The sequence below is a fragment of the Athene noctua genome, chromosome 11, assembly GCF_965140245.1.
Source record: "Athene noctua chromosome 11, bAthNoc1.hap1.1, whole genome shotgun sequence".
NCBI lineage: Eukaryota > Metazoa > Chordata > Aves > Strigiformes > Strigidae > Athene > Athene noctua.
The window spans coordinates 13,932,527-13,948,100 of record NC_134047.1 but is presented as its reverse complement, the minus strand read 5'-3'; the positions used below and the strand labels follow the sequence as shown (position 1 = coordinate 13,948,100).

The 15,574-nt window shown below is 48.6% G+C and overlaps 1 protein-coding gene across 2 annotated transcripts in view; it reads left to right on the top strand.

The window, feature by feature from the left end:
• The window catches only part of MID2 (midline 2), a 117,392-nt gene that overhangs the window by 25,347 nt on the left and 76,471 nt on the right, over positions 1-15,574 (top strand). For both annotated transcript variants that reach the window (XM_074915261.1, XM_074915262.1), the window contains exon 2: positions 435-1,156. In XM_074915261.1, the coding sequence (XP_074771362.1) occupies positions 491-1,156 (666 nt within the window). In that variant the 5' untranslated portion in view covers positions 435-490. The remainder of the gene's footprint in view (positions 1-434; positions 1,157-15,574) is intronic.

Below are 15,574 nucleotides of genomic sequence, written 5' to 3'. Positions count from 1 at the left end.
GCAGCAGCACATGGGAAACCAGCATGGCCCCCTGCTTCTGTCTTGGGTAGTGCTCACTAAAAGAAACTTGAAATCATGTGGTTTCTCCTGTTTTTGTCTTCACCCTTGCTGTCCAAGTCCTATTCCCTGGCTGGGCTGGAAAGTGATGGAGAGGAGCTTACTGCTGCTCATTCTCCCCTTTCTCCTGTCCCGCAGCACCTCTGGGTGCTGGTTTGAGCTGGTGGCTCGGCTCAGGTGGACGGTATGGTGAGACACTTCAGCCATGCCATTGTGCTTGCCTGAGCCTGGCTGGGCTGTCAGAACAGTGTTGGGGTGCACAGAGTGTTGGGGTGTTGCAGAGGTGATGCATCTGACTCCCCTGGGTGCCTGTTTCTGGTGGAGAGGAGCTGCCTAGGAGAGCTGCTTTCTCATGTCTCTACTCTCCTCTCTCCCAGGTACCAGACCACCTTCCCTGGTTTTTGATGCTGAATCAGGATCGTTTTAACTAAAGATGGAAACACTGGAGTCAGAATTGACCTGCCCAATCTGCCTGGAGTTATTTGAAGACCCTCTCTTGCTGCCGTGTGCCCACAGCCTCTGCTTCAGCTGTGCCCACCGCATCCTGGTGTCCAGCTGCTCCTCCAGCGAGTCCATCGAGCCCATCACTGCCTTCCAGTGCCCCACGTGTCGCTATGTCATCTCCCTCAACCACCGGGGCCTGGAGGGCCTCAAGAGGAATGTGACCCTTCAAAACATCATCGACCGCTTCCAGAAGGCATCCCTGAGCGGCCCCAACTCCCCCAGCGAAAGCCGCCGCGAGAGGACGTACCGCAACAGCCCTACCATGTCCGTGGCCGGCGAGAGGATCGCCTGCCAGTTCTGCGAGCAGGATCCCCCGCGGGACGCGGTGAAGACGTGCATCACCTGCGAGGTGTCCTACTGCGACCGCTGCCTGCGGGCCACCCACCCCAACAAGAAGCCCTTCACCAGCCACCGTCTGGTGGAACCCGTGCCTGACGCGCACTTCCGAGGACTCACGTGCTTGGAGCACGAGAACGAGAAGGTGAACATGTACTGTGTTGCTGATGACCAGCTCATCTGTGCCTTATGTAAACTGGTGGGCCGCCACCGGGACCACCAAGTGGCATCCCTCAGTGATCGTTTTGAAAAGCTGAAGGTAAGCACCCAGCAAGGTCATCTGTAGGGGCTGGTGTTTGCTGAGGGATGGTTGTTAGAGCAGAACCTGGTTCCAGATGCCCAAGCGGCACCTCTTATTTAAGCCAAATAACTTCCGAAGGACATGTGGGTTGCAGGATGCAGCTTATGGGCTCCTCCAGGACTCTGGTACCACGAGGCTGAGTTGGATCTTGCTTGCACAATTAGAGCAAAGTCTTTCCTATGTTATTTTTCTTCTTCCGTTGTGTGCGCTCCCCAAGGCATTGGACCTTCTTCCCAAACAGCTGGAAATGAAACATCATCGTGCACCAAAGTACCCTGTGGCTGTTGCCCCAGGAGTGTGGCTTTCCCTCGGGGGTTTGTCCTGTCCTGTGAGAGAGCTGGGGTGGCAAAGATTGGCTTGGGGGACCTATGAGCATGATCCCTGTTGTGCTCAGGCTGTGTCTGATCAGCCCTCTCAGAGGATGGGAGCAGGACAGGTTGGGCTGTGGGCATTTCCTTTTGGAAAGCCACTTTGCAGGCTTCCAGGCTGCAGGCTGCGGTGTGTGGGAACCCTCTTCTTGTCCATAAAACCTCCCCTGCAGGACTTGCCCATACCTGAGGATGCTGTGCCCTGAGAAGTGCTTCGAGGAGTGCTTTCATGTTCTTGAGCCAGCTTGCTCAAAACTTCTCCACTGTGAGAGAGGAGAGGGCCAGGCTCTGGGAGATAATGGGTGATTGAATGGGTTGGGAGCAGCCCTGTGGAGAAGGACTTGGGGATATTGGTGGGTGGAAGACTGGACCTCAGGAGGTCGAGGGAGGGTTTTCTCCCACTGTACTCCATTGAGACCCCCCCCACACCCCCCCGGAGCACTGGGTCCAGCTCTGGGGTCCCCAGCACAGGAGGACATGGACCTGTTGGAGCGGGTCCTGAGGAGGCCACAGGAATGGTCCGAGGGCTGAGCCCCTCTGCTAGGAAGAAGGGCTGAGAGTTGGGGTTGTTCAGCCTGGAGAAGAGAAGGCTCCGGGGAGACCTTATTGCTGCCTTTCAATATATAAAGGGTGCTCCTAGGAAAGATGGAGAGAAATTTTTTACCCAGGCCTGTAGTGACAGGACAAGGGGCAACAGTTTTAAACTGAACAAGGATAGTGTTAGGTTGGACATAAGGAGGAAATCCTTATGATGAGGGTGATGGATGAGACACTGGCACAGGTTGTCTAGAGAAGCTGTAGCTGCCCCCTCCCTGGAAGTGTTCAAGGTTGTGTTGAACGTGGCTTTGAGCAACCTCATCTGGTGAAAGATGTCCCTTCCCATGGCAGGAGGGTTGGACTTAGACTGTATTTGAAGGTCCCTTCCATTCTGTGAAGCAGTGATGGAGCTCATCTCTGCTTCCCAAGTGCCCCACACTCCTCTGTCTTTTGTCCTCTCGTGGGATCTCAGCACTTAAACTCTTTGCAGATGCCATCCCTTGAGGGACTGGCCTGAGCTATCCTCTGTGTCTCGCAGAGGGACCATGCCAAGGGAGGGTGCTGTCTTGCGGAGAAGGTGGCTGGAGGCTGACCAGGACTTGGAAGCTTCTGAAGATCCCTGATATGGTCCTGTTGCCTGGGGTCTCCCTTCTACCTGCTTTCTGCCACAACCAGCATTTCCATCAGTGGGGAGCATCTTCTCTGTGACAGCCCATGTTTTCTGTCCTAATTTCCCCTGAGCTGAAGTGGCATAAATGGGCAATCATTCTCTCCAGCCCCCCTCACTTGTAGCACGTTATTGATCCGAACCGAATTACTGTTCTGCTGCTCTTCAGGTAGAAGAGAGTAAACTTCCCAGGGATCCCTCCGGAGTACTTTGAAGCTTAATTTTTATGCAGTGGCTGTGGTTGTACTGAATATTATGTGAACCTGTATGGATGATGTTTGACCTATATAAAGTTAGAAATCCTTTTCCATCCCCTGTGCATTCCGCATGAGTCTGCAAAATGCTTTTAATTCCTCTTTTTTTTTAATATTAAAAAAAAATATAGCTGGTCCCATTAGAGGTCACACAGTAACTATGGCAGCAGTCATATTCCCATTATAACCCTTCTTGTGTTTCCAGCTGCTTCTTCCTTGGTTCTTTCTTCCTTAATGTTCTGAGCTTGTTCTGACCCAAAAGTGCTTTTCTTGGCTCTTTGTCTTGTTAATGTTTTGAACAAAATCGATCTGTCTGCTCTTGTTTTTTTTTAAGGGCAGAAGAAATACTTCTATCACTGTGTCAAAAACACAGAATACTTTTTTTATGTTCAGGCCAAATTAATTTTTCCTTTTTTTTTTTTTTTAAACAAACTGATGCTGGAACTCTTTCTAGATGTCCAGTTTCCTGGGCTGTTTTCCCACCTGCCTTTCTCCAAAATCTTCCAAACCCCATGTGATGCGCCCAGTGATTAAACATCTGCGGCAGCAGAAAAAACATGCTGTAGGATGTCCTGTACTTTATTTCTGTCTTCCGCCGTGTTCCAGCCACGAGGTCTGTCTTTTGGTAGGTGCTGCCAAATAGTATCGGTGCTGGTGTATGCCTGCAAAGTGTCTGGGGTTTGTGGTGGCTGATATTTGCCTTTAGACCTTGATATGCCTATCTCATCTTCCCATCACGCTTCACCTAAGCTTTCCCCTGTGTGCGGAGCAGCGCCAACAGCCTGGTCCTTAGTCCAGGACATTCTTTTTCCATGAGGAAATGTCTCAATTAGCAAATTGGAAACCTTAGAAAGAAATGACTATGTATGTTTGCACACAGTAAACGTGGGGATAGAAATTAAAACCTTTTCAATATTTCCCCCTAATCCAGCCCATGTCATCTAGCCAGGCACATTCATCTGATGACAAAAACTCCTAACAACCTAAATTGCTTCTGTGACCAGCCAAATTTTTCAGGTTGCCAGAACACCTTTTTTTTTTTTTTTTTTTTTTTAAACTTTTAAATAACAGTCTTAAGTCATTTTGTATGAGGAGGGAGGAAGCTCTCCTCTGCTAGAAACATTCTTTCTGTGCTATTCATCCTGCCCAGCTCTCTGATCAACTGCAGGAGCTGTAGCTGAATGGGAGAGCAGGGAAGAGGGCAGCGGTGGCAGATGTGGCTTTCCTCCTAGGCACGACTCCTACATGGAGGGGACAGCAATTATGTGACTGTAATCCCTGTCTCTGGCTCTGCATCAGTTGGGCTTTTTTTGGATGGCTTTTTTCCTAAAGCTCTACCTCCACTGCAGGAATTGCACAGAATCGATGCCGAGCTTTACCAGCAGAGTCAATATTTGAATTAGTGTTTTGTGTCATCTTTCTCGTACAGTCTCAGTCTATAGTTCTGACCACAATGTGCTCTCTGGCAATACTTGAAATCCTTGCAGTACTGGGACCTGAAATACTTGAAATCATTAAAAAAGCCCTGGGATGGGAGCTCTGGTGGGATGCTGCCACCCAGGAATCTGCGCAGGGCTGATGGAGCTAGCTGCTCCCTCCACAGCCACCTGACCCCTAGGCCTGCCCAAAGTCCCCCTGTGTCCTCACAGCAGGGATCTGCCCCCTCCTTTCTCTCTAAGTCATTAATGAGTGAGTTACGTTGCAGCCAGCCCGCTCTTGAAGATCTGTGGTACGCTTGGGCATTGAGCAGTGAGCAGTTGCTCTTAGTCTCTAGCTTTGATCTTGTCACTAGAGTGAGCTGGAAATGCCTTTCAAGTTGTTTTTTTTGATGGAAAATAAGGTTTTAAACTGAAACTTCATTTTGTCAAAAGGCCTGTGCATTTCACAAAAATCTTTGGCGGGAATTTTTTTTTTCCTCTTAGAAGAGCTGAATACCTGAAAAGCATACTGTTGTGTCTAAATCCTGAACCATCTCCCAGTGCTCCCTTTCTCCTCTGAGCTTGTTTTACATCAGAAATCTCTAGTGCACTGTGCCTTTCCCATAGAGGCTCTGTAACAATCTGTCCATACTGTATTACACACCTCAAGGTGTTCTAGGAAGCATCTTTAATCCCTTTAATGCCTATTACGGCTTTTAATTTTTTGCATTTTCAACCACTTGTTTATATTATTAAAAAAGTCAGTAGGTGTGAGCAGTTTTCCTAAGTTGCACTAAATCCAAGTCATGAACGTTGCTGAGTCCTGCTGCAGTATGACCCGTGGTGCTGAGACCCCTGCTGAAATATTCATGTGTAATCATGAGCTGACAGACACTTCTCTTCAGCTAGAAGTGCTTACCTTGTGCTGCTGCCTTTTATTCTTTTACAGCTGCGATGGGGAGAGGAAGAACTGTTTCTTCTCTTCTCCCTTGCCCAGCAAGGTGGCATTCACATTAACATTTATCCTGGTAAGAGGGTGCAACCAGAGCCTTGAGCAGAGGGCATGTGCTGGGCTCTTTAGGCAGAGATGGGCATGCTGCTGGTTGAGGGTTCATTTGATGACATAATTAAATCTGTGCAGAGCGGGTGGAACCAGCACCCACTCAGCTTTGAGGTGGCACCTGTCCAGCTAAGAGAAAAACCATGTGGTGCCTTCAGAAAGTGGAATTAAGCTAACATTGCCTGTTTGAAGGCAACTTCTGATCTCTTGTCCTTTTGCAGCTCACCTTAAAGGTTTTTGGCTGCACAAACCCCACCTGCATCAGGTCTCAGAGGTCTTGGGGTGCCATCTGAGTTTGTCTTTTGGGGTGTGTACTGCTTGGCATGTCCTTGCTCAGTCTTGGGTGACCAATGTTGCCGTATTGTGCAGCCCTTCTGGCAGTGGAGCATCTGCTGGCAGCACAGGCTGGGCTTGCTCGTTGACAGCATTGGCCTCTGCTTCCCCAACGCAAGGGCAGTGTGGCCACTCCTGATGCATGAGCTTGGCTGCGAGTAGTCAAAGTGCATCAGGACTTCGGTGCTTGTTTTCCTTCTCTGCGTGTTCAAGAAGGGTCGAGATGTTCGACACAATCAGTGGCAAAGAAGTCCATCAGCTCGGCTTGCTGGCTGAAAATCAACATTAAAGATCAAATTAAAAATGTATGTAGATTAAGAGCAAAACTAATGGCTTGACCTAGATAAAGCGAGCGCCTAGGACAGCAGCGCATTATCTGCCGAGTAAAATCTTGGCCAATTATAAATTCAGATTGCTTGAAACTTGTAATTACGGTCCTCTCTGAAGAATGCTGCCCTGCCCCGAGTCCTGCCCGTGCCAGCCGTGGCTGCTGCTGTGCCAGGGCCGGGCGTGAGGTTATGTTCCCCGCAGTGGAGCAGTTATGTCAAGAAGGACTTTGGCAGAAGAGCTCTGGCTGGCTCTTCCCGTCTGTGATTTGTGGTGGAAGGAGTTTTTTGGGGGTTTGTTTTGTTTTGGCTTGTTTTTTTTTCCTCTTTTCGGAGAAAGGATTTTGCCTTAATTATTCACTGCTGTCCTTTGCTTCTCCATCTGCTCCATTCCCTTTGTAGGAACCGGTTACAGGCCAGCTCAGAGGAGGCTTTTCCTTTGCTGTTGCGGAGGCTTCTGTTGATTGACAGGCTGGAAATACCAAAAAAAAAAAAAAAAAAGGAAGAAAGCTGTGTTTTGTAACACTTTGGTATCCTCTCTTTGCTAAAGGAAGAGCAATAACCCAGGTGGAAAGCCCCTTGTCTGTTATGCTTTGAGAGGTGCGCTGCCTTCAGTGGGTTTATGTGAGTGGGACTCAAGATTAAAAAAAAAAACCCAAACTATCTGTGCTAGACAAATTGTATGCAGAAAGCTGATAGTTATTCCAAGGCTCTTAAGAGAGTGGTGGGGTAGGAAAATGAGGAAGAAAAAAACCCTTCCTTCATGCTGCAATATAGGACTTCTTCGCCTTGGGACTTGTGAATGAGTTCTCACTTGCGCTGTGTGAGTCACTGAGATTGCTGCTTAATTTATAATTTACTGTACCGCCATGGGGCTAAACTGAATTTTTATATATATATATATATATATTTATTTCCCACACACAAAGAAGAGTTAGCTAAGAACGAGGGTTACAATTGTGACTGCTGTGACTCCTACACAGAACACAGGGGGGCTGTTACCAGCAAAAATACAGGAAGCTCTGGCTGTGTTGTAGCTATCAGCTCCTTTACCCTTTACCAGCAGCAAATATGCTTTTGCTGCTTCTCTTTGAGACCCACTTAGAGGAAGAGATGCAAACCCAGCTGAAGCTTGCTCCAGACTGGGTTTGTGGTGGTGGGAGGTGGAACCGCCCTGCTGCTCTGGGGACCCTGGTAGGGTGACACGGGGCCATCTGCAGATGCTGCAGCCCCAGCAGTGCTGGCGGAGAGGGCCTGAGCCCCCCTTGGCCACAGCCCTGACTTAGCCACAGTTCAAGCTTGCCTACAACAGTTGCAGTACCAGCGCAGGCAAGTCCATCCCTTGGGGCTGTGCTGGAGAGCCAGGTGCCTGCATCATGACCTGCCACAGCTTTAGGACAATTAGCTGGGCCTGCAGCTGCTGGGGTTATTGACAGGCGTTTCAGGGCAAGCAGAGCCCCTGCCTTCTCCTGCCAGCCTTCTCCTCAGCCTTACCTGCCATTTCTTTTGCTTTCTCTGCATGAGTTCAGGCATCTCTACTTCCTGGAAAGCTCCTGAGGCTTTTTTGCATTGGCTTCTTTCTCCTAAGGCAGGTAGACAGCAGGGGGAAAAAAAACGGAGTGTGTTTTTATTGTTAACTTGTGTTGAGTCTGTAATCTAGTGACAGGTTATAAGAGATCTCTCTGAGCAGGGGAGACCTGTTGTCCAAAACAGGGTCCCTAATACAGAGTTATCATTCCCATTGCTTTGTTTGCAGTGGCAAGCAAATGCCTTGCAGAGCAGCAAGCACTTAAGTGATGTTGAACGCACGCAAAAGAGCATCTTGTCTTGTCTCTGATGCAGATAAAGGTATCTGATCCTCTGCCAGGTCTCCCTATCAAGTGATTGTCCTGGCCTCTGTCTATCAGTTCAGCGTGCCCTTCGGATGCCACACAGCGGGAGTCAAGTCATTTCTATGGCTTGGATGTCAAAATTGCAACCAGTTGAGGATCCCTTAATGGGAAATTGTGAAAGGTCCTGGGAGGTCCATCATATCTGCATGAGCCCAGGGTGCATGCAGTCCTGTGGAGGGGATGGTCCCCAGGACCTGGCACGCTCTCCCCATGGAGGTAGAGGCTGCTTGGATGCAGGGAAGCTCCATGCACTGGAAGTTGTAGCCATGGAAATAAGGTTGGTAATAAATAAGGCTGAAAATAAAGCTTGGAGCTGTGGCCCTGCTTTTATTTTTTTTCTCTTTGACATGCTGGAGGGAAACATGAGCAATGCAGGGTGGTCTGCATGTTGGTCTGTCTGCCTTTGAGCTTCTGTCCTACTGTTGTAGAAGCCCCAAGAGGCAGGAGGAGGCTTGCAAGGACGTCTTGGGCTGGTGTTACCTCCCTGCAGCCTGGGCTGCCCTTACTATTTTGCTCAGATTTTACTGAAAACCCCTGCTTGATGTGCACAGCAGAAGCATGTCAGCCCGTCACGTGTGAGCACAGCACTGCTTTGGCCGTAGCATTTACCTATGGAGCATGAGTCGTACGGAAATGCAACATTTTCCTGGCTGCTTTGCCCTGCAATAAGAGAGGGATCAAAATGTGCCCCAGTGTCCGATGTAGCTCACAATTTAAATTTTCCATTGGCACAGAGGGTGCCAGTGTTGGTAACTGTTTAAATATTATTTGTAGGTCATGGGGACCAGAAATCAGAACTGCATGCTGGGATCCTTGATTTTCTTTTTTTTTTTTTTTTTTTTTCCAGAAATCTGCTTTTTGGGGAGGGCTTGGATTTTTTTTAGTGGGGTTTTTTTAAGCTAAGCTATTATGGGTCTTGAGATAGCAGACCTGAGAAACTACGTTGGCTAGATTAATCTCTCACTTTTTCCAAAGCTATGTTCACTGGTTTCAATGTTCCTATCTCACGAGCAGCTTGAGATGGAAAATGAAAGTGAAAAGCTGTGCAGAAATCACTTGACGGCACTATGTTTGGGATGAGACTAAGCGATTAATCTCCAGCCTTCGTGTCCTGCAAGATAGCAGGCCGGAACTGAAGTCTGTGGAAGAAGCAAGATGTTAAGCAGATTAAATTATTTTTAAATAACAGGTGTCACCTTCTTTTATTAAAGTGTTGTCCCCTCCCTTCCCCCGAAATGCCTTAATTTCAGGAAGTGGCTGGTGGTCAGTCTGTTTACCTGTTGTGTCAGCCTCAAGCAGTGGGAAGTGATGGAGGTGATGGTTAAGGATATGAATAAATTTCACCCTGGTTGGACTTGGTAAACCAAAATTCATAGTTCTTATTAGCTGTATGAGGCTAGAGATCGTGGGGTGTGAAAGTTGAGTGCGTGAGGCTGGAGGCACGGGATGCTACTTGGGAAGATGCTTGCGGGGGCTGGTGGGCTTGGACAGTTGACTTGTTTTGGGAAGGTGAAGGCAACAAGGAACATGCCATTGACCCACTGCCTGGTGGTGCTCGGTACAGATCTCTCAGTAAAGGAATGTGGCCCAAGGTGAGTGGCCATGCCCAGGACAACAAGGTCAGGGGAGCAAGGGAAGGGCAGATGTGGGATGTTGGGGTACCCAGGCAGCAGCCCTGGCCTCAGCAACTTGCTTTTGGAAATGTCTTGCTTGGGAAGTTGCCAGCTTTGGATGGGAGAGGGCCTGCCAAGAGTTTCAGTGTCTTCCATGTGCTGGCTTTCGGGATGGTGAAGGATGCAGCTGATTTGAATACTCCATCTCTCTAATCTTGCAACCAGCTGGTGCCCGCAGCCTCACCTGCAGCTTCCCAGCTTGAGGGTCCCTTCCAGGCTTTTGGTGTGGCAACAGCAAAGCATTAGATATGCTTTCAAAAGCACAAAGAAAAGGAATAAAGCCCCGGAACCTTTTGCCATCAACATCAGCAACAGACCCACGATGAGCCTGAGTGGGCCATGTTTCTACTCCATGCCTAAGGATGAGGCCAGATGCTCAGTCTGCATTATTGCAGGAACAATGTCCCTATTTCATCCTTTGCTCTCTTCACAAGTAGTATTTGCAATGGTGGTTTGCTTTAATTTTAACTAGCTCCTGCCCTCTGGGCTGCTGGCAAGATGCCAGCGTGGGCAGTGGTCAGACAAGGTTTTGAAAGCATCAGCATGGAATGCCAAGGGCCATTTGGCTGGTCCAGGGGCTGCTGTGCCTCTAGTGCCACTTTCCTGGATGATGTGTGTTTTGCACCACTTTCTTGCAATGCCACTGGGTACCCGTTTGAGGATGCTCTTTTGAAGATGTAATTTTTTTCGTTACTCTGTAAATAAACAGAGTTCAAAACATGGCGTTTCCACTCCCAGCAGCTCTGTGGTGCTTTCCTCAGGGGGCTAACCAGGAATGAAAATGCATCCAAGTTACTGAAGGGAGACAGGGAATTTTTTTTGGTAGAAGTTGTTGCACTGGTAAGTCAGAAATGAAAAACTTATGAGCGCATCAAATTGTATGAGTGCTGCAGCTCCAGATTGTAATGATTAAATTCTTGCTTAACTTTATACCTTACTATGATTGACGCTTATGTGATGGTTAGTTGGGCGGGAATAATTTGTGCGGAGGTGCTGCTAGTGTGTCCTGCTGGTGCTGCACAGGACGTGGAGGGAAATGCAGGCACTGCGGGTATGTAATTTCCTGGTCAAAAGGGCTTGTGGAGGAACTGGAGTGTGTTGCAGGGGAAGGATCTTTCTCCATGAAGCAAGAACCTGGCAGAACCTCGGGTTTATGGTCCTTTGTGAATGTTTTCTTGCTCGTGTCCTAGACCTTGGGGCTTGAAGACTGCCAGGAAAATTAATGATGACCAGAACAAAGCCTCTGGTTCTTGCTTTCTTGCAGAGGGATCTATCCCTGGGCTCTGGGGAGGAGGGAAATGTGAAAATGCGCAGGAAAATTTTAAACCAGCAGCATGCACCCTGCTTGGGAGCTGGGCTTTTTGTGGTGGCCCCAGTCTGTGCTGGGACCTCATCACTGCCTCTGGCCTGGCTGTGGCCACCTCTCCAAAACTGTTGGCAGTACCAGTGCCTTGATCATCTGAACCTCAAAGCAATGTTGAGTTTGGGAGATGCCAACCTGTTGGTGTGCCAAGGGGTTTTACTTTTAATGCTGTTTTGCACAACTCTATCAGGTGGTGGTTTCTCTAGACCTGAAATAATGTGTTCAAACACTGCAAAAATGAGGTCTTAAACATCTGCAAAGTCCACCTGTGACTTCTACTGGGCTCTTCTGTAGCTGGTGTGGTGTCCATCAAAGAGGCTTATGCATGAGGTGACAGGTTTAGCAGTTGTTTTCAGTGCTGTTTCTGGAGAAGGGGAATAATCTCTGAGATCTAATACTTAATACTACTTTCCAGCATAAACAAATCTATGCCAGTCCTTGAGCCATGGCCATGTAGTTTTTCAAGTCAATTTATGTTCCCATCAAACCTAATCTTTGTTCTAGTCATCCCTTGTCATGTGATTTAACAGATTATATTTTTTCCCCTCTGTCAACAGACTTGTTAACAATACAGATACTTTTATGTTATAGTTTTCTTTATACCATCTCTCTGGATGCCTCAAATGTGTGTTATCTTTTGCAGTTTCTAAATTTCCATTTAATCCTGATTCTTCTCTCCACGTACTCCCGCTGTTTCTCTGCAATGTAAACGCTTTCAGGGAAAACTTACCCTTTGCACACAGTTTCCTTCCCAGAACAGGAACTTTTGTTTGCTGAAACAACTGCAAACTGTCATCTTTTCAAGGCTTCTGTTTTGTGATGTTTGTAAGGGTGTGAGCTGAACTTCAGCTCTTTCAGTTCTGCATGAATAGATTTAAAAAAAATAATAATAATAAAAAAATGTTAGTGCAGCTCCGGATCCCGTGGAAAGTCTCCAGTGGTGGAGGATTACCTGCATGGGAGGTGATGCTCCGCACAGCATTGCCGTGTGGCCCATCCCCTGGGGAGCTCTTTTTTGGGGTGCTTGGGTACATTTTCTGCTTCTTGCTCCCTTTCCTTGAGTTCCTATAAGATGGTTTTATGCCTTTCAGATTCTGCCCAAGGGCAGGACACTGTTTAAGTCTGTTTATTCTCAGCTGTTCTGCAGTGCTTCTCCTTCCAGCAAGCTCATGCTACGTATGCCTTTTCTTTGGTTTTTTGTTTGGGTGTTTTTTTAATTCTTACTTTTCTGAGCTTTTACTCTGAATTTTCCTCTTTGCTTTGTGACTTTGGTCACCCAGTCCCTTGGAGCTTGCACTTGGTGCATCCTGCGTTCTGCTGTGTTCGCTTGGCTTCTAAACTCTCGGCAACATTTCTTGGCAGTCCCGTGCTTCGTGTCCCTGATTTCTGCATTACCAGCTCTCTGAGGTTCTCCAAGTCATTCCCTGCTGCACCCTTGACTCCATGGCCTCAGGTCTATCACAGGTGTCTTGGGATGGGGGAAGTTGTTCTTTTTTAGACTTGTAGGTGTATTTCCCTTGTGACACTCGTATCCCAAAATGTTTTCTGTAGCATGTCCTTATGTTTCTTCAGCAGGGTCTGATTATCTGTCCTGCTTTTTCTTCCCTTAGATGTACGTTAAGTAGTTCAGTGCTCTGGCCTGGTCCTATTCAGAAATACCTTCCCTTGCAGGTCACCCTCTTACATTCATGGGCTGAGAAAGGTGTGAGTCTTGATACTCTTCTGTCTGACAGCTGCGTTTCTGGAAAGGTCTGGCTGCTGCATTGTCTCCTTTATTAGGATTTTTCTCTCTTTCTGTTCCCAGCACTGTGCAGTGACTTCAGCTATGTTGTGGCAAGCCCTGTCTGAAATCAAACCACAGTGGGCAGACCTCTTTGGGAAGGGGAGAGGTGACTTGGGCTGCTTGCTCTGGAAGGCAGCACCTTGTGAACATGCTCATTTGAGGGGGAGAAAGTCCACTTTCTCTTTTTTTTAAAAAAAAAAAAAAACACAAAACAAACAAACCCAACAAACCAAAGCACTTAACCAGCGGTTTTGGGGAGCGTAGCCCTGCTTTTCTCTTTTGTGGTGAGGCTGGATGGCACTGCTGCCCCATGATTGTCACCGCTCCTGCTGCCCGTTCGCATGCTGTGCTCCTGCCTGCGTGGCACGGGGCTGTGCGCTCCCTGCGACCCTGCAGCTCGTGGGACGTGGGGCTGCTGCTGAGAAGCCACCAGCTCAGCCCGCCAAGCACACGTCTCTCTAGGGAGAAGCGCTGGCCCTCTCCTTCCTGCCTGGCACCCGGGGCCCTCCGCTCACCGAAACAACCGGCAGCTTTGCCAAAAGATTAATATTCCTGCTCTGAGTAGCTCTTGTTTAATATTCAGGATATATTGCATTATGGGAATAATGAATATTCAGGAGTGTGAATTAGCATAGCTCAGTTAATTATGCTCTGTGTGTAATCGGGAAGGCACTGGCTCTCGTTAGGCCTGTGCTCAGCTATTTGTGGCGCATACTCTCACTTGGAAAACGTGTCCCAGCAACGTTCGGTATCTTTAAGTAATTTGGAGAATCGGTTGCGTACAGTGGGACGAGCGTCATATGAATTTCTTAGCAGGCTCAAAGTCATGCTCAGAGATGCTGAATATTGCTATTATTATCACATTAGACCCTTAAATAGGCTTACAGGTGTAATTAAGTGATTTTACAATGACAGCTGACATGCTTTTTAAAAAAACCTACTTTCAATATCCTATCAGTGTAGTTTGATGTGCCCTTTTATAGAAATTAATGTACAATAGCAGTGCATCTGCTGATAAAAATCCTCCTGTATTGGGAGAGGAAATGGTTCTTGAGACCTTGAGCTGAGAGATGTGTGGGGTTACTGCTCTGTTCTTCCAGCCAGCTGCAGGCTGGTCCCTGGAATGTCCAGGCTCCTGCTTTGGGCTTTTTCCTCAGCATGCTGGCTTCAGAGAGACTGTCCCACTGTGGGAAGGTGCACACAATCCGCTGCAGAGCTGAACACTTCCCGCAGAGCTAGCAGGCTCCAGCTCATGATGGGTGCTGTGACCATTTGCTTGACCTTAAAGGTCTTTTCCAACCTAGATTCTATGAATGGCTGGTAGATCAGCTCACCTCGTTTTGATCTTTTATCTGTAAACAGGTATGTCTGAGGAAAGCAGGCCTGTGTCCCCAGAATTTCCTGATCTGTGTTCCAGAGGAACAAGGCTTTGTGCCTCTAATACTTTTTCAGAGCTCCTGGCTGGGTGGTCCGTAGGAGGCCACGTCTGTAGAAGTTGGAGAGCCCTCTCCTTGCAGGATGTCGTGATGCTATACAATGTGCAGTGTAAGCATATAGCTTTTATGCTACCAGTGTGTTAACGTATAGCATCTATGTCAGAAGCACTGCTGTGGGCTGTGCAGCTGGGCTGGATGACAGCACTGGGCTAGCACTGAGAGTGAATTCTTGCTTACTAATTAAACTAACGAGGTGGCCAGTCCTCCTGACCTGCCTTTCTCTTGTGATGGGGCTCTGGCTTTATGCAGCAGGATTTGGGCTGCCTTCAGTGCTTGAAGTGTCTGTGTGAGTGGTGTGACTTTGGGAGCTGGGGAGCGGGTGTGCCAGTTTTGGGGTGTAGGTAGATGTCCTTGTCTTTGCTGCTTGGAGCAAAAGGAGTGCTAGATGTGAAGAGCAAAAATATTTCTGATCATCTCTCTAAGGTGTGGATTAGGCGTCTCTTCTGCTGTTGCCTGTTGCTTTCCTTTTATTTGGTTGGTTTGGAAGCGTATTTTGCTTTGATGGGAACCTGCCTAAATAGCGTTCTTGGGTGGGATATCCAGTACCATCACCTCCGTGCTGCTTCACACAGCTCCGATCAGTGGGTCACAGTGCCCAATCCTGTAAGCCTTGTGCAAGCAGTGCTCTGCTAAGTGTGCTCTGGAGACAGCCCCTGGGCTCCTGCGGGAGGGACCGGAGCAGCTGAGGGCAGGACGGACCCCTGCCCGGTGGCCAGAGGTGCAGGTGGCTGTGGCAGAGAGGGAGCCAGCTGGGGTGCTCCTAGTGTGAAATGCCTTTTCCACCTGTGAATGCTGCTGGGTTAATCAGCTGCATCCTGCCCTCTCCTCCAAGCGTGGCCCTTTCAGAGCTCTGTCCGAGCCCAGCTGGCTGAGGGGAGGAAGGAGCCGCGTGTGGAGCAGCTTTGGCACGCTGTGCTTGTTGAAGGGAGGCTTCGCAGCCTCACCCATGCTGCGATCCGAAAAGCGACTGGCCTGCCTTCCTGCTTGTCCTCCACGTGCCAGTACCCCTCCCTTCGGGGACGGAAAATGCGTGGCTCGGAGGAAGCACACTTCTTCTGACGCAGCTTGCTTGCGTCCTTGGCCAGCTGGCCCTAGGACAAGGAGGGAGGTTTCGTGGTGTCCCCCAGCTGAGCACCCGGTGCTATGACTTTCAAGGCACGTCTGGTTGCGAGGGGCTGAGATTTGAGCATTTTAATTTTCAGAATC